Source organism: Phoxinus phoxinus (genome assembly GCF_949152265.1).
Source record: "Phoxinus phoxinus genome assembly, chromosome: 4".
NCBI classification, from domain to species: Eukaryota; Metazoa; Chordata; class Actinopteri; order Cypriniformes; family Leuciscidae; genus Phoxinus; species Phoxinus phoxinus.
In genome coordinates this window covers 5,287,918-5,314,391 of record NC_136879.1, presented here as the reverse complement: position 1 = coordinate 5,314,391, position 26,474 = coordinate 5,287,918, and the positions used below count along the sequence as shown (strand labels likewise).

The 26,474-nt window shown below is 36.4% G+C and overlaps 1 protein-coding gene and 2 long non-coding RNA genes across 3 annotated transcripts; 2 read left to right on the top strand and 1 right to left on the bottom strand.

The window, feature by feature from the left end:
* Nucleotides 1-1,522: 1,522 nt before the first annotated feature.
* Nucleotides 1,523-3,427, bottom strand: LOC306997435 (coiled-coil domain-containing protein 106-like; the record flags this gene model as incomplete). The annotated part of the gene is made up of 4 exons (XM_079610740.1): nt 1,523-1,861; nt 2,051-2,293; nt 2,534-2,686; nt 3,334-3,427. The coding sequence occupies 4 exons, from the start codon at nt 3,425-3,427 to the stop codon at nt 1,551-1,553; spliced, it is 801 nt and encodes a 266-aa protein (XP_079466866.1). The 3' UTR covers nt 1,523-1,550.
* Nucleotides 3,428-5,515: 2,088 nt separating this feature from the next.
* Nucleotides 5,516-6,515, top strand: LOC306997271. The gene is made up of 3 exons (XR_013797339.1): nt 5,516-5,806; nt 6,002-6,109; nt 6,206-6,515. It is a non-coding gene; the product is annotated as an uncharacterized lncRNA (long non-coding RNA).
* Nucleotides 6,516-22,183: 15,668 nt separating this feature from the next.
* Nucleotides 22,184-22,698, top strand: LOC306996693. Its single transcript, XR_013797152.1, has 3 exons — nt 22,184-22,317; nt 22,405-22,563; nt 22,661-22,698. It is a non-coding gene; the product is annotated as an uncharacterized lncRNA (long non-coding RNA).
* Nucleotides 22,699-26,474: the final 3,776 nt, after the last annotated feature.

The window sequence follows — 26,474 nt, the reverse complement described above, 5'->3', positions numbered from 1 at the left end:
ATGAACGGCACCTCTGTTTAGCATTAAATAATATTTGTCAACGTTAACTAACACATATACTAATGTATCAATTCACAATAACAGAACAGTTAGTTAACATTAGTTAATGCATTAGTTAACATTATCAAATATTAACTAATGCTGAACAAAGGTGTTGTTCATGGTTAGTTCATGTTAACTAATGCATTAACTAATGTTAACTAACTGTGCTGTTCATGTGAATTGATACATTAGTACATGTGTGAGTTAACAATAACAAATATTAACTAATGCTGAACAGGGGTGTTGTTCATGGTTAGTTAATGTTAACCCACACATATACTAATGCATCAATTCACATTAACAGAATGGTTAACATTAGTTAATGCACTAGTTAACATGAACTAACCATGAACCCACACATATACTAATGCATCAGTTCACATTAACAGCACGGTTAGTTAACATTAGTTATTGAACTAGTTAACATGAACTAACCATGAACAACCTCTGTTCAGCATTAGTTATTAATATTAGGCAACGTTAACTAACACATATACTAATGCATCAATTCACATTAACAGCGGTTAGTTAACATTAGTTAATGCGTTAGTTAACATGAACTAACCATGCACAATGCATGTTAATAGCTTTAATGTATACACTGTACAATTACTGTACATATTATTCACATTAGTTTACATAGCAGTTGACACACACACAGTATGAACATTTCTAACTCACCATGTTACCCTGAATGTAAAAACACTGTTGTGTACCTTATCAACACACTTTTATATATATAAGGCATTGATTTGTTGGTAAACATATTCTACAGCTGAAAAATATGTTGTTCATGTTTATATGCACTTTACTATCATTACTTGCATTCAAATAAATATGTATTAATGGATTGAGTGAACCTTATTGTAAAGTGTACACTATTTCAACATTAACTGATGTACTCTTAACATTTGTAGACTCTTTATTGACATGACTTACCATTAATAAATCGTTTGTTAATGGAATTTATGAACCTTATTGTAAAGTGTACACATTTCAACATTAACTGATGTTTTACTAACATTTGTAGACTCTTTATTGACATGACTTACCATTAATAAAGCATTTATTCCTGGAATTTATGAACCTTATTGTAAAGTGTACACTATTCAACATTAACTGATGTTTTACTAACATTTGTAGACTCTTTATTGACATGACTTACCATTAATAAAACATTTTTTCATGGAATTTTTTTAACCTTATCGTGTACACTATTCAGCATTAACTGATGTGTTAGTATGTGTAGGTACGTAAACAGTCAATATTGAATTTACCAGACCTTAAATGTGTGAAAGCCATTCATCACTAACATTTTCAGAATGTTGAGAAAAGACCTCTTTATTACATTACAGAACTGGTCAACATTGGCAATCTTTGCTAGCACAAAATAAATTTTTAAGGACAAAAAAAAAAGTGCTGCACTATCAATTCAGGCCTAAACAAGGCAAAATATATTACTGGAATTAAACATGGGGAACACGTATTTGTTTTTTGTTTTTTGTTAACTATTTTCTTATTGGAAGCAACTTCCCAACCGTTTTCATTGTTTGTATTATGTTTACAATGTTCTCATCGGCCATGATTGCGTCTTGACATTTCTGGGTTATGCTTGATAATTTCTCTCCCTTTTCCTGTTTGTCATGGATTTCTGCATATTTCTCTGGTGCTGCAATCGCCAGTTCAGCAATAGATGCACTCTGCACGATTGTGTTCCGGTCCACACCATACTTTCGGAAAGCTTCTGCCATGTTGCTTCCTCTTTTGAAAATCTCCAGGACTGATTTGTACCGCTTTACGACCTGCCATGGATCAGTAACTAAGACAGTAAAAATAAAAATAAAATTTTAAAAGAAGACATTTCGGCAATTGTTAGCTTTCTAGTGCTATCACATTTTAAGAATCCATTCATGTGTTTAATGGTAAACTACACAACACAGTTACCAAGTTTTACATTCCTGATATAAAAATTTTTTTTTATTAGATTATTTAAATTTGCACAACCTACCCCTTTGACAGAATTTACTCATTTGCTTGTTTTTTTTCAGTTTTTTCACTCTTTTCTTTGCTTTCTTTCCCTTCTTTCTTTTCTTCTTCTCCCTTGAAGAGTCTGAGCTAGATGACTCTGAGTCAGAAGAGTCAGAATCAGTGGAATTACTTTCTGAATCCTCTTTGGAGATTTTCATTCTTTTGGGGATGTCTGCAGGCTTATCTTTAATTTTGTCAGGAATGTTGTTGTCCATTTTTATGGCTTTAATTGGGGGGAAAAAGAACAGTTAAAAGTCATATTCTGTATGCCTGCATTTGTGACTATATGTTACATGTTAACTTCACTCCAAATGACAAAAAAGCCCATATCAACATCACCACTGCCTGTTACATCTGTCTTAATTCAGTTTAAAATTGTGGGTTTACCATATTTACCACATTTTATGTATTTAATGAGATATTTTAACACTAAAACAACACAACACTTTAACAAAAATGTTACCTTCTGACAGCTGTTGTCTCAGGAAATCTCGATCTTTTGTCAAGTCTTCTATTTTCTCCTGCAGATACTGACATTTTACCTTCCAGGTGTCAGTCTCTGCCTTGGCTTTAACCAAAGCTATAGAAACAGTGGGCGCTGCTTCAGTGGGTTTATCTAGAAAGAAAGAAAAATAATATTAGGCTATTTAACAACAAAATCATCCTGAACACATTATGTTACACAGAGAGAGAGAGAGAGAGAGAGAGAGAGAGAGAGAGAGAGAGAGAGAGAGAGAGAGAGAGAGAGAGAGAGAGAGAGAGAGTTGACGACTAATCAGTGATGCGCTCTCTCTCTCTCTCTCTCACACACACACACACACACACACACACACACACACACACACACACACACACACACACACTGAATTAAAAAAAATTCTGAAATGTTCATATAGTGTTTTACCAGTTATGTATTTATATGTTTTACATTTAATTAATTATTATTTTCTGTATTACATTTTCTAAAACATTTTCTATGTTGTATTGATGCTTTGGCAATTACACAACATGTATTTTTGTCATGCCAATAAAGCTTTCTGAATTGAAAAAAAAAAAAAAAATTGAGAGAGGGGGGGGGGGGGTATGGGGTTGGAGAGTCTCTTAAGGTTTACTTAGTTAAAAATTGTAAGTAAAAATCTTTTTGTTTTCTCAGTTATTTATACTATTCAAGCCAGGATCAACCGTTTTCTTGATGGTTTCATTTGTAATAGCACTTAGCATCTAAAGTTAGCTAACGTTAGTTGATAAACGTGCATAATTTACCGGATTTTTCTGTGCGTTCATCCCGAGGCAGTTTTTTCTTCTGTCTCCCTCTGGTCTGATGGTTTAAATTGTCATCCGTCAGTCCACTCTCCATCATCAAACTTGCTTTGGCATTCAACACCTGTTTATCAATCTCTCTCCGCTGTATAACCGCTGGCCGCTCTTTTTTTTTTCTTTTTTTTGGCAACGTGCTGAAGGATTGTGGGTAGTGTAGTTTTTCCTTTAAATGAACTGCAGAAATTAAGCTTCTTTTTTTAACGAAGCTGAAATAACAATGACTGCATGCTTTGAATAAAAAAAAAAAGTTAAATAGATAAATATGCAATGATGGTAAAAACGAAGTGATGCTTTAAATATTAAATTAAAACTGCCAGTAGGTGATGAGTCATCGAGTCATTCATTCAGTAACGAAGCATGTGGCTGTATTTATGAATTAATCATTGAATCATTGACTCTAAAGAATCGTTCACAATCATTGCTGTGTGCTGCAGTTCTGCTGTGGCTTTCATTGGAGTTATTAATTTATTGTAAAAATACTGACAACTGTGTTGAAAATGAACATCACTTAATATTAATATTTCGTTTGTTGAACTGTTGTATAAAATCAATGTCACTTTTGCAATCGTGTAGATCTTCATATAATGTGATCATCATTAAACACAGGAACTCCCACAGGATATGTCACAGTCTTTGTATCGAAGAGAGTTTGAATTATATCGATCTCCATGCACAGCCTGTGTCTATATTTGTTCTTAATGCTAGTAAGTGCTAACTTAAATCCCTACTTTTACAACGGTAACGTTCATTGTTGAGAACGGCAGTATAGCGCGAGGCAGCAATCTGTGCGAGACCTGTCATAGCTTAAATGCAGACAGTTTTGACCGCAAAAGATGAGGTAATTTGTCATGTTTACAGCATTTAACCTGAGAGAAATGCATGCTCAGTTTAAATCTTATTTTAAGATAAGGTAACGTTAGTATTAACGTTAAAGGAACGGCAAAATTCAGCATTTTGTTCCCGCACCACCACCTGTCACCTCACGGTTTGAGAACCACTGCCTTAACATATCTTTGTAAAGCAAAAAAATATATATATATTACAAATAATTATTGTTAACCACCCAAACACAATTTAACACAAACTGCATGATACCAGTGCTCTGTGAAAAAGTCAGTAATTATTTAATGCCATAACGTTATTACAAGACTGAAGGATTCTTAAACAAAAACAAACAAATTGCACAAACTTTCCATTTGCATTTGAAATTTAACTAAAAAAAATTAGTTACTTTCTCAGACAGATCCCTCACTTCGGTAACTGTCCATGTTGGATCTGTCCTTGTTGTTTCAAAAAGTAATCACGGAAAGCAAAACAAGGCATTAGCATGACGCATCCAGCTAGCCAGGCCGATAGACTGCTGTCGAGATAGGCCATAGGCGCGCATGAGCGCGGGCGCGGGCGGACACGCGCAGCTTGGGGCGCTAACAGAAGCGCCCATAGCTGACTAGATTTGAGCTCGCTGATTGGCTACAGTTTATGTCAAACATGTATATCTTAAATCAGCAATTGGCTAAGCTGCTCCACAGACCCGCCTCTCTGGGGCGATTTCTCCAGCGCCCCCGAGCTGATGAGACGTGCACGCAGGTGGAGACGTGTTGAAAAAGCAGACATTTTTAATTTCTATCATATTTTTCACATATACTGGGTGTATTTAATATCTTAAACACACAAATACTGACAATTTGTATGTATGATTTATGTATGTATTTACTTATTTATTTAATGAGTGTGGCTCATAAACTGTGGTCTGGCTCATGGGGGGGCGGCGCCCTAGCGCCCTCTATTGGCCAGCCGCCCCTGATCCAGTGACACATCATGTAAGATTTAATTACAGCTTTTAATTATGTAAAACTAAGAATTGTAATTATAAATGTTACATAAATGCATAGGCTTTCTTTCTTCAGCACAAACATGAAATGTGTTTTATAGCACAACACTATAATTGTTTTTCTGATATATTTATTCTATAATTATTTTATTGAATAAATAATTCTATATATTACAATTATAATATATATTTTCATCTTTATTCATGAAATGCAAAAATGCATAAAACCTTACTGTTAATCATGATAATATTTACATTGTTTTCAGTCAATGTATTTGTTTTGTGTGTTGAGTAGGCCTATGTCTAAACCATCTGTTGCATGAATACTAAATATTAACGTATTAATTATTATTATTTGAAATACTATTTTAAATAATTGTTTATGTATTTATAAGGTGACATGGCTCCGTCATTAAATCGAAAATTGCTGTCAATGATTGAAGGACGTCAAACAAAGAGGAAGAAATTGAAGTTGATTAAATGGCTCCAGAAAAAAAAATAGCTTAAAGCAAAAATGAAGTGCAATTTATGCCAACATACAATGAAGCTGACTAATAAACCCAACAAAGCAGACAACTATGTTTGGTAAGTATTATTATTAATTTAAAATAATTGTATGACCAGAGCTTGCTTGCTGAAATTATGTTTTTAATAATTCATAATGTTATTATATAGATATAGCTGGACCATTTTAAATGTCTGCTATGGTTTTATGAAAATGTAAACAAATAAGACACATCAGGGTCTTACTCACTAGAATCTTTTATAACATGTTTAAAGGTCCTGTACACGAAACAGACATAAGAGAAGATTTAAGTCAGTGAGATATGGATCACTTTTTGCCAAGTCAAAGTGTAATTTATTCTCCTGGATGAAGTTCATATATCGGTATGTTTAAAATATAATAATTCAAATTTAGTCTAATTTTGAAAGTAGTTGAACAGAAATATGAACACTAAAGTTTTGTCACTTTTGTTAACAAAGGTTTGCTCAAGGCCTTCAGTTGAGACAAATCGACATGATTGAAGATGGCATTGCTGGAAGCTCACGTACACTCAGCAGCATGGCCAAAAAAGTTCGAGCTATTTGTAAAGAATCCATGAAGTTGTACGCCAGAAGGAAGGGCCAAATGATAGGACAACCCAGGGAGTTCGTTATGATTGATGAGAGCAACTTCCGTCACAAGCGAAAGGTAATTTATATATTCCATAAAATGTATGCCATTTATTTTAGATGAATAACCTTAGTTATGTTTGTGAAGTTGTGTTTTACATTATGTACTTTGTACGTTTGGCAAAATTTGCTATTTTGCTAAACAAAAAACAGTGTTAAGTTCAAAGAATGTTAGATTGATTGTTAGGCTGATGAGTGTTACACCATGTCCTAACTACACGCGACACGCGATAAAAGGCGTATTTTCCATGTTAATTTGAGTTTTTGTCCTAACCAGCCGCGACGCAGCGACGATTCTATTTTAGAAACGGTTCCTATTTTTCTGCGACGTCACGCTGGAACAACAAACACAAAGTGTGGCAATGATAATCTCAGGTGCTGTTTATGTGCTTTATTTAATGTTAAAAGCGTGTAATGTGACTTTGAATATCATTTAGTGCTCCAGCTTTGTAGCTGTAAAAGCAACACTGGATAATTCACCTCAGATCTTGAAATTAAACAAATGGAAACAAGAACGTTCAAACTGTAAAGAAACAAGTGTATTATTTGACAAAGATTGTTGTAGTAACTTAGCCTGGGAAAACCCAGACCACTTCCGGCAAATTTAGATTTGCTCTGCAAGTGGGTCTGGCAAAGAGCCCATTGAAACCCATATCCAATCTGTCGAAATTGCGGCACCAATCAGAAACGTTGGGGCGGGCTTTACACGATGACAGAGCAGAAACGGTGACGCAGATTTTGTACATTACAAAGATGGATGCCGCCGTGGAACATCACAACATCACTCGTTCGAATCAGCTATCGCGTCTGTTTCAAGCGATTTAAAATGGTCATTTTCGTTAACACAAACAGAGAATTGCTGAGAGTCTCGAGATGTTTCTCCGTCGCTCTGCATACGTCATGACATTCATCGCTCTGATTGGTTTTAGATCTATCCGACGTCCGTTGGTGACGCCCCTGTGGAAATGAATTGTCTATGGACCTTTGCCAGACCCTAACTCAGTTACAACTGAGAGTGGTCTGGGTTTTTCCAGGCTAGTAGTAACTCGGTGTGTATTTGAATAATGTTTAAATGGTGTAATATTTGTGAATTTGATGATGTAGCTACTTCTCCATTTTATTGCGTATGCCGTCAAGATTACTCTCTGGTGCTGTGCACTTGCCGCGAGAGCCTGCCCACACGCTGTTCTGGCTGTGGGTTTTGATTGATTTTTACGCATCTCGCAGCCGCGTCTAGTGTGGACAGACAAATTATTTGTCGCTGGATCTTATCGCATCGCGTCTGGTTAGGACACGGTGTTAGAATGTATAGAAGGATTCTATTGTTTTGAATGATGTATGCCTTGTTTCCACCGAGCGGTACAGTACAGTACGATTCGTCATGGTAAACCCTGATCTGGCTTGCATTTCCACTGCCAGCAGTAGGCCAACCCTTACTTGATTGGCGCGGTGTATGCCTGAAATAAACGAACAATATAATTCTTGTAAAGTAGAAAACAACACAGAAAATAACAATGGAGGACATACAGTATAGCAGAGCTTGTTCTTGCTTCTTGGCTGTTCTTCTGTTTGACACAAGAAGAAATGGTATTGTGTTTTAACTGTATTAAAATGGCTCCTCTTTTATCAGACGCAAGTGACGATTATCTGTCAACAAATCAACGTTCTGCTAACTCCACCCTTTAGTACCGGACTACTGTGCTAGGTACCCCAACGAAAGGGTATCAAAAAAGTTGTACGGTATGGTTCGGTTCAGAATTAGGGTATCATTCACATCTTCTGACAAACGAAACTACGAAAATTGAGTACCGTACTGAACTGTACTGTGCCGTACGGCTCAGTGGAAATGAGGCATTAAAGGATTAGTTCACTTTTAAAATGAAAATTCTGTCATCATATACTCACCCTTAAGTTGTTTCAAACCTGTATGAATTTCTTTCCTCTGCTGAACACAAAGGAAGATATTTAGAAGAATGTCAGTAACCAGACAGTTTTTGGTTCCCAATGACTGCCATAGTATATTTTTTTCCTACTATGGCAGTCATTGGGAACCAAAAACTGTCTGGTTACTGACATTCTTCTAAATATCTTCCTTTGTGTTCAGCAGAGGAAAGAAATTCATACAGGTTTGAAACAACTTAAGGGTGAGTATATGATGACAGAATTTTCATTTTAAAAGTGAACTAATCCTTTAAATACATTTGAAAGCTTTGTATTTTTAAATGTTGTATAGTTGTATACTTGTTTTTCAGTATGGACGTGGAAGGTTCGCAAAGACTTGGCGTAGAAGAAAGTGGGTCTTTGGGATGCTGGGGGTTGCACCAAGAAATAGCAAGCCTATTCTAAAACTCGTTCATCGAAGGTCCCGAAATCACCTTATCCCACATATTGTACGACATGTGCATCGTGGAAGTTCCATACTTAGTGATGAATGGCGTGCTTACAGAGGGGTACTAACCAATCTTGGCTATAACCATTTTCCTGTGAAGCATAATCAGTTTTTTGTAGATCCAATAACAGGCAGCCATACACAAAATCTGGAAAGAGCATGGTTAACTTACAAAGGAAAAATATGGCGTCTTAGAGGAAATAGGACAGAGGACCTACTAAAACAACATCTAAAGCTGATAGAGTGGACTTACTGGCTTGGAAATCGGCACAAAAATGGTCCTCTTGGAAGACTGTTGAAGGATATTCGTCGAAAATATCACCTTTAAAACACAAACCTGATAACTCCCGAAGCCCATTATTTATCCAGCCTAACTTGACCATGCTGGCTCATTCCCAGATCATCCTTATTTTTACTCTTTTGAAACACCTCTTCCATAGTCCCATTCATTGACACAAACAGTATATATATGTATTTCCATATTTCTTATGTTGTACATTTTGTAATTTTGCTGCATATGATTTTTCTTGCTTACTTTAAATAATTGTAAAAACACTACAGTTGTAAAAATGAATTTCCAATTGTCTTTTTATTCGTTTGTAATATGTATACATTGTTAATTGATACATTAATTGATACATTGCATTGTTATGTAATATATTAAAGGTTTTGAAAATGCAAGTGATGTGTGACTTTCACTTATTTAAGGTTCAGTAAAATAAATAATCACTGCTTTGTAACAAATCTACAAATGTTAGTACATCACTTTACAAATAAGGTTAATAAATTTCATTAATACATGCTTTATTAATGGTAAGTCATGTCAATAAAGAGTCTACAAATGTTAGTAAAACATCAGTTAATGTTGAATAGTGTACACTTTACAATAAGGTTCATAAATTCCATTAACAAACAATTTATTAATGGTAAGTCATGTCAATAAAGAGTCTACAAATGTTAGTAAAACATCAGTTAATGTTGAATAGTGTACACTTTACAATAAGGTTCATAAATTCCAGGACTAAATGCTTTATCAATGGTAAGTCATGTCAATAAAGAGTCTACAAATGTTAGTAAAACATCAGTTAATGTTGAAATGTGTACACTTTACAATAAGGTTCATAAATTCCAGGAATAAATGCTTTATTAATGGTAAGTCATGTCAATAAAGAGTCTACAAATGTTAGTAAAACATCAGTTAATGTTGAAATGTGTACACTTTACAATAAGGTTCATAAATTCCAGGAATAAATGCTTTATTAATGGTAAGTCATGTCAATAAAGAGTCTACAAATGTTAGTAAAACATCAGTTAATGTTGAAATGTGTACACTTTACAATAAGGTTCATAAATTCCATTAACAAACAATTTATTAATGGTAAGTCATGTCAATAAAGAGTCTACAAATGTTAAGAGTACATCAGTTAATGTTGAAATAGTGTACACTTTACAATAAGGTTCACTCAATCCATTAATACATATTTATTTGAATGCAAGTAATGATAGTAAAGTGCATATAAACATGAACAACATATTTTTCAGCTGTAGAATATGTTTACCAACAAATCAATGCCTTATATATATAAAAGTGTGTTGATAAGGTACACAACAGTGTTTTTACATTCAGGGTAACATGGTGAGTTAGAAATGTTCATACTGTGTGTGTGTCAACTGCTACGTAAACTAATGTGAATAATATGTACAGTAATTGTACAGTGTATACATTAAAGCTATTAACATGCATTGTGCATGGTTAGTTCATGTTAACTAACGCATTAACTAATGTTAACTAACCGCTGTTAATGTGAATTGATGCATTAGTATATGTGTTAGTTAACGTTGCCTAATATTAATAACTAATGCTGAACAGAGGTTGTTCATGGTTAGTTCATGCTAACTAGTTCAATAACTAATGTTAACTAACCATGCTGTTAATGTGAACTGATGCATTAGTATATGTGTGGGTTCATGGTTAGTTCATGTTAACTAGTGCATTAACTAATGTTAACCATTCTGTTAATGTGAATTGATGCATTAGTGTATGTGTGGGTTAACATTAACTAACCATGAACAACACCCCTGTTCAGCATTAGTTAATATTTGTTATTGTTAACTCACACATGTACTAATGTATCAATTCACATGAACAGCACAGTTAGTTAACATTAGTTAATGCATTAGTTAACATGAACTAACCATGAACAACACCTTTGTTCAGCATTAGTTAATATTTGATAATGTTAACTAATGCATTAACTAATGTTAACTAACTGTTCTGTTATTGTGAATTGATACATTAGTATATGTGTTAGTTAACGTTGACAAATATTATTTAATGCTAAACAGAGGTGCCGTTCATGGTTAGTTCATGTTAACTAATGCATTAACTAATGTTTGTTAACTGTGCTGTTAATGTGAATTGATGCATTAGTATATGTGTAAGTTAACGTTGACAAATATTTTCTAATGCTAAACAGAGGTGCCGTTCATGGTTAGTTCATGTTAACTAATGCATTAACTAATGTTTAACTAACCATTCTGTCAACGTGAATTGATGCATTAGTACATGTGTGAGTTAACATTATCAAATATTAACTAATGCTGAACAGAGGTGTTGTTCATGGTTAGTTCATGTTAACTAATGCATTAACTAATGGAACCTTATTGTAAAGTGTTACCTATATATTTTAAAAAAAAATTCATATAAATATTTCTTCGCAATCATAAAGCAGATATTTTTGTCTGGGACCAATGCATATTTAAGCTAATATTTAATTTAAAGTAACACCAGGTTACTTTTAACTTTTAAGCTCTCGGGGTCCCCCTAGAGTTGGGAAACAGTATTGTCCTCTACTACTGTCGTAAACCCTGTCATACATGCACGTGCATTTGTTGACAACCATGATAGCCCAGAACACTGTAGGAGGAGTTCACATGCAGGTGTTCTGCTTGCGTCGCGTGTGAAATGTCTTCATCCAGGTACAGTGGCATATATTTCAGCATGTCATGATATGAATATAATTTCATGTGTTTTATTTTTTTTCTAACGACAAATGATCGTGATGCTCACGTTTACAAGCCACGTCATTATAGTAGCCTAGTCTATTGGTTACCGTTTTACTGAATCTATATGATACTTCAATGCAATGTTTGAGTGGTAGATATAATAACCATATATCGTCAATATTATAATATCAAGCTACCATAGATGAATCTGCTAATTTTACAAATCGATTTGCATTATAGCTTGAGGCAAGACAAATAAACAAATATCACAGACATGTTAGGTATCCTAAAATATGATTTTGTACATCTTATATTTACTTGCAAGAATGTAGCCCCTACCAAACTTGTACACACCCTTTAGACATAGGCTTTCATTTGATATTTGAAAGTCCGCATTGGTCGGGCATAGGGTTGCCACCTTTGATTTGTGAAAAACCGGGACACTCAGATTATTATTATTTTTGGGGGTCTGAGTTGTAGGTTGTAAATAGTATTTTCTTTGACACTGGTGGCTCATCCGATTTTGTTGTGTTATCCTCCTCGTCCATGTCTCCCCTCAATTCACACAATAGATGTAAATAGACAGTTTTTAAAAAGCTAGCTAGCAACTAAACTCACACTGTATTATCTTGGATCATAGACTGTAAAAAAATAGGATGTGTGTTGATGCGCGCGCGCGACCGACAGCACAGGCAGTTGCTAGGCGATAAGTTGAGCTTCCAATCAAATAAAAGTAAACGCCTGGCATTTGCCAATCCACTGTTTTACCCGTTTTTACCATGGTTTTTACCCGTTTACGGACACAGGATTGGATGTACTGTAAGTTACACAACTATGAAGAAAACACAGTAACAGTTGACGGAAACGGTTTAATTTTAAACCAGGAAATTCTACTTTAGAAGTACATTTTCACAAAAAAACGGGACAATTCGTGTCCCGGGAAAGAATATTAATTTTCTGGGACTGTCGCTCAAAAAAGAGATCAATCCCTGGAATACCGGGACGGGTGGCAACGGGCACCCCTCCTCCTCCTTCAGCTCACGCCAGCGAGACAACGTTGGTCCAATGTTGATCCTCGTTCTGCCTTTAATGCGATCACTTTCTCGTTTCCTCTTTTTGCTTTCCTCCGACAAAACCTTTGCTTTCTTGCTTTTCTGTGCTGCTTCGGCCATGACTATAACATTTGGCAAACAAACGCTAGTCTGGCTCGCACGTCCGATTTTAAGGAAGTGGGGGTGGTGGTGGAAGTGACGTATATGCCGTAAAGCAGTCGAATTTTGTAGTTCTCTTTGTTCGCCGGTTACTACCCGCAACCCGAAGTTTAAAAGTACGATTAAAAACGCTACACACCCCGTCAGGCTATGGCAGACGTGTCATTCAACCTATTGCAAGTCGATGTACCATCACAAGAGACTTGGAAATATATTATGAAGGTTGAAATGTTACCTAGTGCTGCTTTAATATGTATCATAAAAACAAAAGTAATGGTATTCTTTGTAAAGTTTAGATTCTAAGCTTTCAAATGATACCATGACTTGGGTACCATATAGGGAAGCCTATAAAAAGAACGTACGAACATTATAACGAAGATTTTCGCTCCCGCCGGTGGGAGCACGGATTTTAAGTGGTGCCCCAAAAACGTCGTGTAAACGAAAGGCACATCTGCTAAAATATTTTTACGTTTTCACCCGCGATCGTTCTTGTGTAAACATGGCCTTAAGCGCGTAACGTTATTTCTGCACGTTAATGTTTTTTCCTTTTTTTGGAAACACACAGATAATTTTTTTTGTAACTGATCGCACACCTGTTTATTTTTCCTTTGATTTGTCGTCTCATTCGTTTCTTTGCTAGATTTTCTCATGTCTGCTCATGCTAGTTAACGTTATATTCACTCCCTGTATATAAGTTTGTTTTTTTCTCTCACAAATGTATGACTTTTGGAAGTGCAATTTGATTACCATGCAGTTTTAAAGGGGTCATGACATGAGAAACCAAATTTGCCTTGATCTTTTAGTATATAAGAGGTCTTTGTACCATTAAAACGTCCTGGAAGTTTCATAGCTTAAGACGTCCTCCCCATTATAAACGAATCATTTATTTAATCAAGCTCTAAATACAGCTCGTTCTGGATTCATGGTAAGAAGTGACGTCACGGTACGAAGTGACGTACCAGCGTTTGCATATAGACCGCCTCCAGCCCAAGACAACTACGCTTAAAGCGCAAGGCAACTACGCTCATTTCGTATCGTTGTCGCGCCCGCGCGCGCCTCACAAGTGTTCAGTCGACGGACAGCGAGTGGGTCTGTGTACAGGGACATTACGATGCCGCAGATGTGCTGTTCCTGGCTGTGGACAAACAACATCTGTGAATACGCTGCGAAAGATCCAGTCGTCAGGGAAAAATGGATGCACTTTATTTTACGGACGTCTCAGTCACGGCAGTGTTAGTTTAAGCGTTAGTTAATCCATTTGAAGGATGACTGTTTTGAGAACAAATCCCAAAATGATGCTGCCTTTGCCAGAAAACTGTTGCTCAAAGATAAGCCCGTGCCGACTATTCTGGGCTCAACAACGACGACGCAAACTGTAAGTAATGTATTTAAAACTTTAAACTACTTTTTAAATACGCTGAATCCGCACAGTTTCTAGCTGGGGGCGTTAATAATTGATGCATAGGCACTGACGTTAGCCAATCATAACAGTGGTCGTTAACACTGAACTCTTAAAGGGGAAACACCCCCAAAACAGACTGTGTGAATCAGAGGATGAGAAACAGGGTGGGAAAAGGTCATAAATCACTACATTTGTAAAAAAAAAACTATAGTAATACTATATTTGCACCTAAGGGAACATAATAATAAAATAAAAAAAACCATGTCATGACCCCTTTAATAAAGTTGAATTATAGAGCTAGAGCTTTTATGTAATTTTTACTCTTCAAAGTGACACTTGCAGGTGTTGATTATAATTAATTTACTGTTAGGCTCATACATATTAATAAGGATTAACAATATTTAAGGCGAGACACTACAGGTGAATAGGGTAACATTTTTAAATAATAGACATCACCATGAAACTTCCTCAGTTGATTACTTAAAAAAATGTATTACAAGTTTTTGAAATTTGTATGTTTAATTATGCAAATTAGGCATTATCTCATTAAATATGCGCAATTTTGCATGATTACACACAAGATGAAAGAAGATGTTCAGAGGGATTTCAGGATATATGCTTTCATTACCTAAGAAATCAAAATATTCTGTCCATAGCCGTAAAAAAACCATTTTTGCCAATTTTTTTTATTAATGTCACATAAATCAGGCCAAGAATGATTTATTAACAAACCCCTCTGAACATATCTTCAGAATACTGCTAGGTGTATAACTGGAAAGTTTGGTGTACATCGGTGCTACATAGGCTGAGATGTGTCACTGGAGAATGACAAAAAATTTATTTTGAGAAAAAGGAATTTAAAGATTTGTAATGTAAAAATTCATCCTTTTTTTAGTGGAAACAACTATTTACAGACACAATATCTCATCAAATCATTAGCAACAACAATACAAACCACCTAAATAACATCAAAACTTATAAACACAGCATTTATGGCCTTTAAATTAACAGAAAAACACACATCTAAATGTCAGAGCACGTCACGTGATGCATCTGAACGAATCCCGCTGTCAGAAATTGACATCAGCCAATGAGATTTCACTTATAGAGTTAAATGCCATTGTACTTTCACGATTGGTTGCTGATAAAAAGGAAATGACCATATTTGGATCCGACAGCATTGTACAGGAGAGAGAGAGCTTCACAGCGGTGTGTGTGATGACGGTGCAGGCAGAGATCGCGGAGCAGCGGGATGATTTAGAACGGCAATTTTTGTGGAATTTCGGAGAAATCTACAGACGCAAATAGACAAAGTGTAGTAAAATAAAGACCTAAATGTGTATTTTGGACTTTTTTTCACCACAAGTCTGAAAGAAGACATGTTATTGAAGACAAATAGCTCCAAAATCTCAAAATTGACCAGTGAAAAAATATATATATGTTTTTGCCTGCCGTGTCTCGCCTTAAAAAGTAGGTATAATTATCTAACATATGACTAATTCAAAATGAACCACAAAACATAACATGCTACATGGGGGATATCTATATCTAGCATATTAAAAAATGTAATTGTCAGAACGTAGTCTCTCAGTTGCTGAATGTCGCGCAACAACGTCGCTACAGCTCTGTCACGTCTTACAATTCTACGCTGTTACAATGTTGCGAGCACGTAGACAGGGTTCACAGGGTTTTACTGCCACGGTTCACGGGTCTTTGTGTTCATCCTTGCATGTGTTGTTCTGTGACCTTAGGCCCATTTCAGAAAGGAGGTTAAGTGAAAACTTTGAATATGTTAACCCTGAAAAGAGGGAACGTCTTCGTTTCCTCAGAGTAGTGACACAGCTCCAAAGATGGTCCAGTGTGCATCTTTGTCTTCTCAGAGTAGTAACACAGCTCCAAAGATGGTCCAGTGTGCGTCTTTGTCTCCTCAGAGTAGTAACACAGCTCCAAAGATGGTCCAGTGTGCATCTTTGTCTTCTCAGAGTAGTAACACAGCTCCAAAGATGGTCCAGTGTGCGTCTTCGTTTCCTCAGAGTAGTGACACAGCTCCAAAGATGGTCCAGTGTGCATCTTTGTCTTCTCAGAGTAGTAACACAGCTCCAAAGATGGTCCAGTGTGCATCTTTGTCTTCTCAGAGTAGTAACACAGCTCCAAAGATGGTCCAGTGTGCATCTTTGTCTTCTCAGAGTAGTAACACAGCTCCAAAGATGGTCCAGTGTGCGTCTTTGTCTCCTCAGAGTAGTAACACAGCTCCAAAGATGGTCCAGTGTGCGTCTTTGTCTCCTCCGAGTAGTAACACAGCTCCAAAGATGGTCCAGTGTGCGTCTTTGTCTCCTCAGAGTAGTAACACAGCTCCAAAGATGGTCCAGTCAGTGCATTTTCCTGCCCAAAGTGACGACACAGCTCCACAAGTGATCAAAACGGTGTCTTTTGCTTGAAACCCGCTTGAAATATGTTCGTAGAAAACAGGGGCAAAGATTATGTTGTCCCCACTGTAATCTGTGCGTATAACTCTTAACTCAAGAAACATATACAAAGGACACAGGTGAATATTGAACCTTATATCACTGCACAGTCTCACCTTCAAAGTCAGTGTATTGACCCAAAAAATGCAGTTTTTGCTGTTGCAAAATCATCTAAAGGCCCTTGTATACCCATTCATGTTATCAAAAAAACATGGGTGACTTCCCACAAGGTGACTTGTAAACTTGATGTCTGCAATTCTGTAATGAATTTTAAAAGAAGAAGTGGCATGCGATCTTGTCAGTGTGTGCACTTAAAATCAGTGGATTACTGCAGATCTGATGCTGGAAATGTTGTCCTGCATGAAGAGGCTTTAAGAGAATTGGTAAAACATAAATGGTTTTCAGAGGAACGCAAAAGACAGTGCTTAAATGCTCAGAAAAAAGCTGAAGAAAACAATGTGTGTTTTGCATCCTATGTGAGTCTTGGAGGTCCATCCTATATGCACTGTGTGTCAGTTTTTGAGCCAAAAGTTTAATTCTATAACCGATTGGAAAGAATCATGGTTGTTTATAATGCAAAAAACAACACATGGCATTGCCCTTGTACTCGGCCAAGACGCTCCTGTATACACAAGGCTGTGTGCAAATGGTACCTTTTCCAAACCAACAGAAAAATGTTCCAAAGAGTGAAGAGCACAGAGGTGGAATTGACCTGCAAGACTCCATTGCCAGTGGGCACTGGACTTTCTAATTCAGAAAAAGATTATTCTGAGAACATTGTGTACCCTCCAAAAAATGAGGACCTCAAGAAAATGGTGCAGTATATCTTCACAAAGCAAACAATACCGTCTTCCCTACCCATCTCCGCAACCAATTTAGATGAAAAGGAATTCCAAAGAGTTTTGGTTCCAGATGATATGCACTGTTCACCGTGTTCGGAACCACTTAGTGATACTTAGATCATCTCTAATAAAGCTAAAATTGTCACAACAGTTGGAATAATTGAAGGTTGGTATTTATTTGTTAGTAGTAAATTCTTACTTCAATAAAGTGTGTTAAGATTAGCTGCTTTTTTTATTTTTTTTATTTTTTAGGTGTTGAAACCTATTGCAAGACATGCCCAGTGTGTGGACTTGCATATCGCTATCAATAATGGAGCACTGGTGTGCATAACTATGATGACCACATCATACTCAGTTTGAAACTTTGTCTTATGCTTCAAAGTTTTTTGCAGGTATTTCAAATTGCTTAATTTATTGCAGGTTGTCCAAACTCAGTCCTGAAGGGCCGCTGGCCTGCAGGAAGTGTTTTGTATTCCTAGTAAGAGCTTGATAAGCTGGACCAGACTTGATTAATTAAGTTTGGAGCGACTCACTAAACATTGGATGTCGGATAGACGTGCAGATCATGTCTATATTGGGTCCGTCGGTCCATGACCAATTCTGGACATCTATTCGACGTCCAAACTACCGGTAGGTCCACAAACTTGGATGTCATATTGACATTCAACATTTGACCTTTGAAATGGGTAATTTTTTGGACGTCATTTGGACGTCTATGACAGGTGCAGGAAATTTACATGATTAATATATAATATTTTTAATTTACAAATATCAACATTGTTGTTATCAACATGATTAATACATATGAATACAGATTAATAATGATTATTTAAGATCGTTTTCCAAAAACTCCATTTGATTGTCTCAGCACCAGCTGATAACTGGAGACGCAGTTTTATATAGTTTTCCTGTAGCTCAAACAGTTGAGCATCAGTGCTTGCAATGCAAGATCTTGGGTTCAATTCCCAGGGAAAGCAAGAACTGATAGGAATATAAATGTGTAATGCAATGTAAGTCACTTTGGATAAAAAGCATCTGCCAAATGCATAAATGTAAATACAATGTTACAGAAAACACGACCTCCACCCTTTTGAAACATGGGACTACAGTTACAGAAGTTGTGTAAAATTTGTCTAAATTTGATGTTGAAAAGACGTTCACAAACGACCACATTTGGACTATAAATAACCCTTACACGGAGGTCCCACGGATGTCAACATTAGACGTGCTGTAGATGTAAAAAAAGACGTCGTCTGGCGTTACAAAACAACCCCTTCAGTGGACTGAAATTGGACGTCCAAAAATGTCATAGAAAAGACGCCACTCCGACGCCACATTGCGCAGTGGGTAAACTCTGCAGGACAGTGGCCATTCAGGAGCAGGATTGGACACTCCTGGGGCCTGTACCATGAAGGTAGCTGAACAAACTCTGAGTTTTGAGTTGACAAAACCAAACCGACGCAATCAGGCTTTATTGGTACCATGACGCAGCTCATCAACTTTCTCTGTCAACTCAGGCTTTGATCTTAAGCTATGATTACTCCACGAGCGCGTGCACATACCAAAGTGACCATGGCACCGAACAACCAATCACGTTCGATATGGATAGACCAAGAGCGATATATTTTTTCCGCGGAGGAGCAAGAGATAATCATTCAGAATTACGATGAATTTAAATATGTATTACAAGCTCGAAACAATACGGTCTCTGCTGCCAAAGCAAGAGAAGACTGTTAAGGGTGCCAAATGTCATCTCTAACTTTTTATATGGTTTTACTGACACATTGGCTGCGTTCCAAACCGCATACTTCCCTACTATTTAGTATGGGAAAAAGAGTAGGCGAGCGAAAAAGTATGTATGAATCCAAAAGAGTAGGCGAGAATTACCTGGGTGACGTACTAATTCGAAACAGCAGTATTCATAAAAGAGTAGGCGAGAAGTTCCTGGATGGCTTACTGCTTCCGGCCAGATTTTTGAGTGCTCAACCGATGGATACTCTTCTATCCCAGGAGGCCACGCGAGAGGATACGTCATTATCAAACATCACGGAGATCAGCGACGCGGGGGGTTTCTAATGTGAGTAAACACGGTTCCTTGTGTTAAAATTGCATGTGTCAAACTACTATAGAGTAAACGTTTTAACTGTTGAAGGTGTAAAGGAGTTAGACAGTATAGTATAGTTGTGATTTTGCTGTAAAAACACGTTTTATTATGTATAGCTCTAGCTGACAGGGGAGCTCCAGTAAGGACACGTAAGTTACGTCTCTAAAGGGGATTTACATAACCATAAATATCTTAAAGACGCTTATTTTAAACGTCTATTTACATCTGACAGGAAAATATTTTATAAGTATTGCAGAAGAGCACATCACAACATGAAATATACATCTGAGTGGTCACTTCTATAAACAGAGTACTCGCCTATATCAAGAGAAAACAAGTGTTAATACAAATCCGTGGTACTTTGTTACAAGGCTAGTCAGTTTAATGTAAAATATGTAGGCTATCTAAAAACTTAAATAAAGCAAATTACTTTTTTCGGGACCATACGCTTCTTTGTCGCAGCATTTTCCCTCCTCTCTGCTAATGCAGGGCCTGGGGGTCTGTTTTCCTCCAAATATTTCTGTCAACAATAGTGGAATGATTAAAACAGTAGGTAATATGATAAATAACAATTCAAAGGATAGTAGGTAGGCTATGTGATAAATAACAATTAAAATCCGTGGTAGCCTACTTTGTTACAAAGCTAGTCAGTTTAATGTAAAATGTATCTAAAAATCTTAAATAAAGCAAATTACCGTTTTTTTTCGGGACCATTCGCTTTTTTTTCGCAGCATTTTCACTCCTCTCTGCTAATGCAGGGCCTGGGGGTCTGTTTTCCTTCAAAGATTTCTGTCAACAATAGTGGAATGTTTAAAACATTGTAGGTAATGTGATAAATAACATTTAAAAACAGAAGAATGTTTAAATTCATATTGAACAACAATAAAATTATTAGCTTTTGTGTTACCTTTCTTGTGTTCATCATCCTGGAACTGTGAAACGAAGAGGTGTTCATTGTTCGGTTCACAGTTCAGTTTGCAAAATAAGTTCTGTGGCATTTGCCTTTTTTATACAGGTACATGGCTGTGAAATGTGGTTTGCAAAGGTGTGAATCAAAAGTGAGAAAAACATTATGAAACGATCAGAAGCGCCTATTCAAACCGAGGGGCACGTGCCCTTTCAGATTTATGACGCAAATTAATTGTAAATGTAGCCTACTTTAGCTTCCAAAACACTTCCAAAAAATATAGTTGTATTTTTGTTTTCATTTGAAATAATCACACCGGTGAGATTAGAATGGTCAGTGTCCCGTACGTCATCAGCTGATAAATGTGTTCGCGCTTTGGCTTTGGCTGAACCAAAGACGATCACAACTGTTCAGTGTTTTCAATCATATAAGGTTTAGTTATGTTTCTGATATTTAAATACACATAGTAGCTAATACCAAAATGTGTAAAATTGATGTCTATTAAGCTTCAATAATAGTCCATTCAAATTGCCCATCGGCCATAATATGTAAGTTCAACTGGGTCTAAAATTGTTTAAATGTCAAAATACACTTTCTTTACATTTCTTAAATTTTTACATAAAAAATAAACACAGTTACTTAAACTATATGCTAAATCTTGCAGGATTTGGAAGTGAAAAAAAGTTGAAAAAGTTATATATTTATATTGTATTATTATGAAAATTTTCGATTTATAAATAAATATATTTTCCGAACCATGTTTTACTCTAAACTGTAAGACCATCGAATAGCCTATCTATAAATCCGAAAACATTTTTTAAAGCCATAAATCCATAAATCTAAAAGGCATAATCTATATTTATATATGGATGTTATAGCTAAAACGATGATAACGTCAAAACGAATAAAACGTTATTACATTATTAGGAATATATTGGTGTAATAAATGCATTGTCTGGAAATGTATATCTCTAGTTGTGACAGCAGAAAAAATTAATATAGGCTATTGTATGACTAATATGTACATTTACAGGGTTGTCATGGAACCATTTACCCAGACAAAGAGCCATTATAAGAACCATTATTAAGTGCATAACCTATACAGTACCTGGGAAATTAACTGATCATTAGCAAGATTTGGGTTGTTATTGCAATCATGTTTGCTTTATAGCCTAGCTACAGTAGATAGTTGCATAACTGTTAAAGAAACACCTCTACTTTAGGCCATTACGTTTTAATCCCTTAACATTAGCTCACAAATCGCCGTTTAATCGTCCTATTGACACCAATGCTCACAACTCAGGAAATTAAAACAAAATAAATGACAGGGCGGTCTCTTTTTAGACGTTAGGTTAGGCTATATCTGGTCCTGTTTTTTTAGCTCGATTTTGGCCACACCGTTGACCATGGCGAAGATTTCACCTGAGATGAGCATCAAGATCAGGTCTACATGGAGAGCAGGACATCTTTTATCTAACATCAGGACATTTCTGATGCAGTCGGGTGTTCATGTCTCAGACGACACGATCAGACGACATTGTTGTCTTCGTCGCCAGACTCCTGCGACTAAAAAACTAACTGTGTTGAAAGTTACCAGGTAGGCTATTATCCTATTCATTTTTTGGTTTCAGATAAAATCTACATTAAGCTGACATCGCATAACATTTAATTCTTATTTGTATAGTGCGGTACTTCAATGTATTGAAGAAATACTACATGAGGACGATGAACAGTCTGCAAAAAAAATTCTAAAAGAGCTTCAGTCCCGAATGCAGTTAAAAGTATCAATCAGCACGATCAGAAGGTCCATAAAGAAACTTGGATGGACTTATGGAAAAGCCCGGTAAGTGACTATAGCTGTATACATTGCAAATGTATTTACATATTTTAACAGAGTAATTGGTTTTATTATTGTAATAATACTGTTTATTTAATTACAGTACAGACCCTATGATCCGGGATAACAACAAGACACTGCGTATTAGTTAAGTTCAGCAGTGGATGTGTCACGACACACACACAGGAAAAGGTAAGGTCCAGGCGCAGTATTTATTAAGGGGTAATCCGTACTCACAATCCAGTCCAGGCAGAGGTCAAAACCATATAAGCAATCCAAAGACACAAGACAGGGACAAGACAGGGACAAGAAACGGGCAGCAACAGGAACGGAAGTGTGGGGACATCAAACAAGGACTCTGTGACATGAACTGAGACAGACAGGGTACTTATACACAGACACTAACAAGGAACAGCTGTGAACAATGAAGACAGGGAACAGCTGTGTGAAATGAACATTGATGGGTAACAGACAAAGGATTATGGGAAATGTAGTTATAATGTGGATGACACCGTGGGGAAGAGGACATCTAGTGGACACCAGGAATACACAAACCAGACACTGTGACAGGATGGCTGACAAAGAGACCTTTGACAACGTAATCTTTGCAGACGAAACAACTGTTGCTTTGGAGCGATTTGCCTTGATGTGCTACAAGAAAAAGGGTCGGCACATCGCAAAACCTAAGGCCAAGCATCCCATTAAACTTCATGTTTGGGGGGCCATATCCCGTCAGGGACCAGGACCAATAGTTGTATTCGAAGGTGAGTTATAGCCTATAGCACAACTGATTTTTTTTTCTTCACAATTTAGCTGAATTGTTTATTAATACACTGAATTTTACAGGAATTATGGACCGTTTCTATGATCAAGACAGCATAATAAAATCTGTGTTGGCGCCATACATTCAGAAAAAATTTAAAGGACCTCATCGCTTCTTCCAAGGTAAAAAATAATAACGAGCTTGTGACATTTTGCCATTTCTATTAGCGGAATGCTTCATTTGTTTTCTGACATTTCTCTCTGTTTATAACATAGACAATGACCCAAAACATGCAGCATCGAGACAGTGTATTGCCGAGGCGGGGATCAACTGGGTGAAAACCCCTGCCGAGTATGTTTCTAACATCCTGGGTAGCGTTATTTTAGATGAACTTTTCTATGAAATGTGCACAAAACAAATATCCTCTAACTTGTACCTTGCCCGCAGATCACCAGATCTCAACCCGATCGAACTGGTTTGGCACGCACTAAAGGCTAAGCCATGGAACAAAGACGAGCTTCTTCAGGCCATAGTGACTTTCTGGAGAGATCGCCTGACAAAAACAGCGTGCAATAACTACATCGATCACCTTCAGAAGGTTTTACCGGCGGTGGTACAGCGCAACGGGGGTTCTACTGGAATGTAGAAATGTAAAATAGGCCTATTGAATTGTTTTCAATATTTTTCTATTGAAATGTTTTGTATTTTTATATTTCATTCATTAAAGGGGGGGTAAAATACTTAGTTTCAGTCAATCTCATGTTAATCTTGAGTACCTATAGAGTAATAGTGCGTCCTTCATATCTCCAAAAAGTCTTTAGTTTCATCATATTTATAAAATAAAAATACAGCTTTCCGATTCTATCCGGAAAAAGCCGAGGTCCTTGATTCTGGGCGTGGGCGGAGCTATAGAGTCAAGCGGGAGCGCGTGATACCGTTGTACTTACATGAATGGGGTGTTTTGTCACTGGGACCGCGCTAGGTTTTAATTGCAACCGGTTTGCAAATCCAGCGACGACCTTGTTAATAAAACATTCGTCACTGAAATGACCAGAAGAACACAAAACCGCACTTGCCACACTCCTTTGCTGTCCCAGAAATACAAACTGCATCCACTGTTCCAGTAACACTGGGTTCTTTGGGAAGCTGAACAAGGTAAACTTTCCCTCACATCCCAAAACACACTTTTTTGGAGACATTCTTGACATCAACCATTCCTATTTAGCGCTGATGATGATGATTTCCGGTAGTAGCGCGTCGATATGCGCTTGGGTCTTTCCATAGACAGTATATAAGAGGGTCTTTCTCTCCTCTGGTCGACGTGTGCGTGAACGCGCTTTTCCGAGAGCAATGCTCATATAAGGAGTTCCACTCTGGTCTACGTCATTAGATCTACGATAGAAAAAAACCAGCCGAAACGTGTTGCAACCCGGAAGTATGATTTTCAGCACAGAAATTCTCTGTTATTCGTTCAAAATAACTTTTCAAACTTTGGCCATTATTAGCATGAGAATCCATCTCTTTAACACTGTAAACAACTCTGAATACATGAAACACCATTGTACCCCCCCTTTAAAGAAACCTATGCTGATCACAACAACACGGGACTACTGCATTTCATTCTTAAATATCATACATAGCCTAACGCAAAATCCAAATACTGCTTAGCCTACTGGCACATGTTAGCTAATAGCAAGTCAATGTTTGAATTAATTTACAATAATTTAGTTTAATTTATTTCAGTGTTAATGTTTGAGTTAATAAATCCTCTACAAATGAAATTAACACAAAGTCGGCTTTATGCTACGTAAAAAAACAAAGGGCTTACAGTCTTAACATTTAGGCTACTTTGCTTATATTCGATACATTTATTTTCAGTAGGGCCTAATACATTTGTTTTTAATTGTAATTCAATTTAATTGTAGGCTGTAATTTAGTAGGCATATGCTTTACCAACGCTATGTAGGCTATTCAATTAAAGTTCCAAGAGGTCTGGTCTCTATATTTCCTTCCCAGCTGACACTAATATGCAAGTGCACAGCAAAAATCACAACTTGTGCTTGCTGCTAACGCATAAATAATAGTAATAAATAAGAAGCAAATATAACAGACAATAAAATCATGGAGGCGCCCGCGAGGTCACTTGCATTGCACGTCGGCTGGAGCGCATCTCATCCTAACTTAACGAAACTCAGTGTATGCCTCACACAGACATGAGAAAAACATCAAATGCACAAAGCTTGAAATGTCTTCAAACGAAATAATTCAAAACGGAAAGAAAAAGGCTACTCTCTGATTATGTCATTATGTGCATTTCTCTCTAGGTGCGTTCACTACGAATATGGCGATCGTAAACTTCATCTTTGCAGTCGACACTGCCAGAAAACACTAGTTTATTAATAAAAATCAATGCACGCATCACCGGATTTACAAATAGCCTACACATCTTGCTTGTTGCACGCATATTATGTCGAAAAAACGAGATATTATGTTTAAATAACATTATTATTAGGCTAATAATACATCTTTTAGAATATTTTATTTAATGCTGATTGTTGCGCTTTTTCAATTTAATAAAATTAAAACTTTAATTGTGATAGTAAAATAATTGAAAATTAAATAGGCCTATTTAGTGGCCAAGTTTTGCTAAATTATTATATAGGCTATTATATGCCTATATTAAGTAGGTCTTAAGACAAGGCCTATATTAAGTTTTTTAAGCTGTTATGAGAAAAATAAATCTAACGAAATCTAAAATCTAAATCTAATAAATCTAAAAAAATTCTAACGCCAATTCACCATGCCAGAATAAAAGCTGATTTTTGAACAATGCGTAACACTCGGCCTGGTGTGCCAAAACACTACATTTTAAACTTCAATGTTTAATTCAAAACAATCTCAAAACGCGTTGTGACATTTTTTTAAAAGCAGTAGCCTAGCCTATATACGTTAAGGGCATTGAAACCAGGATCTTAAACGCGTTCCGCGTAATCTCTCAAAAATTATGCCACACTAGCTAGGCTACTCCATGTATTTTTTTTTAAAAAGGACTTTAAAAAGCTTTTCTGCTTTTGAAATCACTATAAATTACTATGCAATTATATCGCTCACAAGAGCTCTTTATTCATCTAATTCCTCAATAGAATAGTAAAAA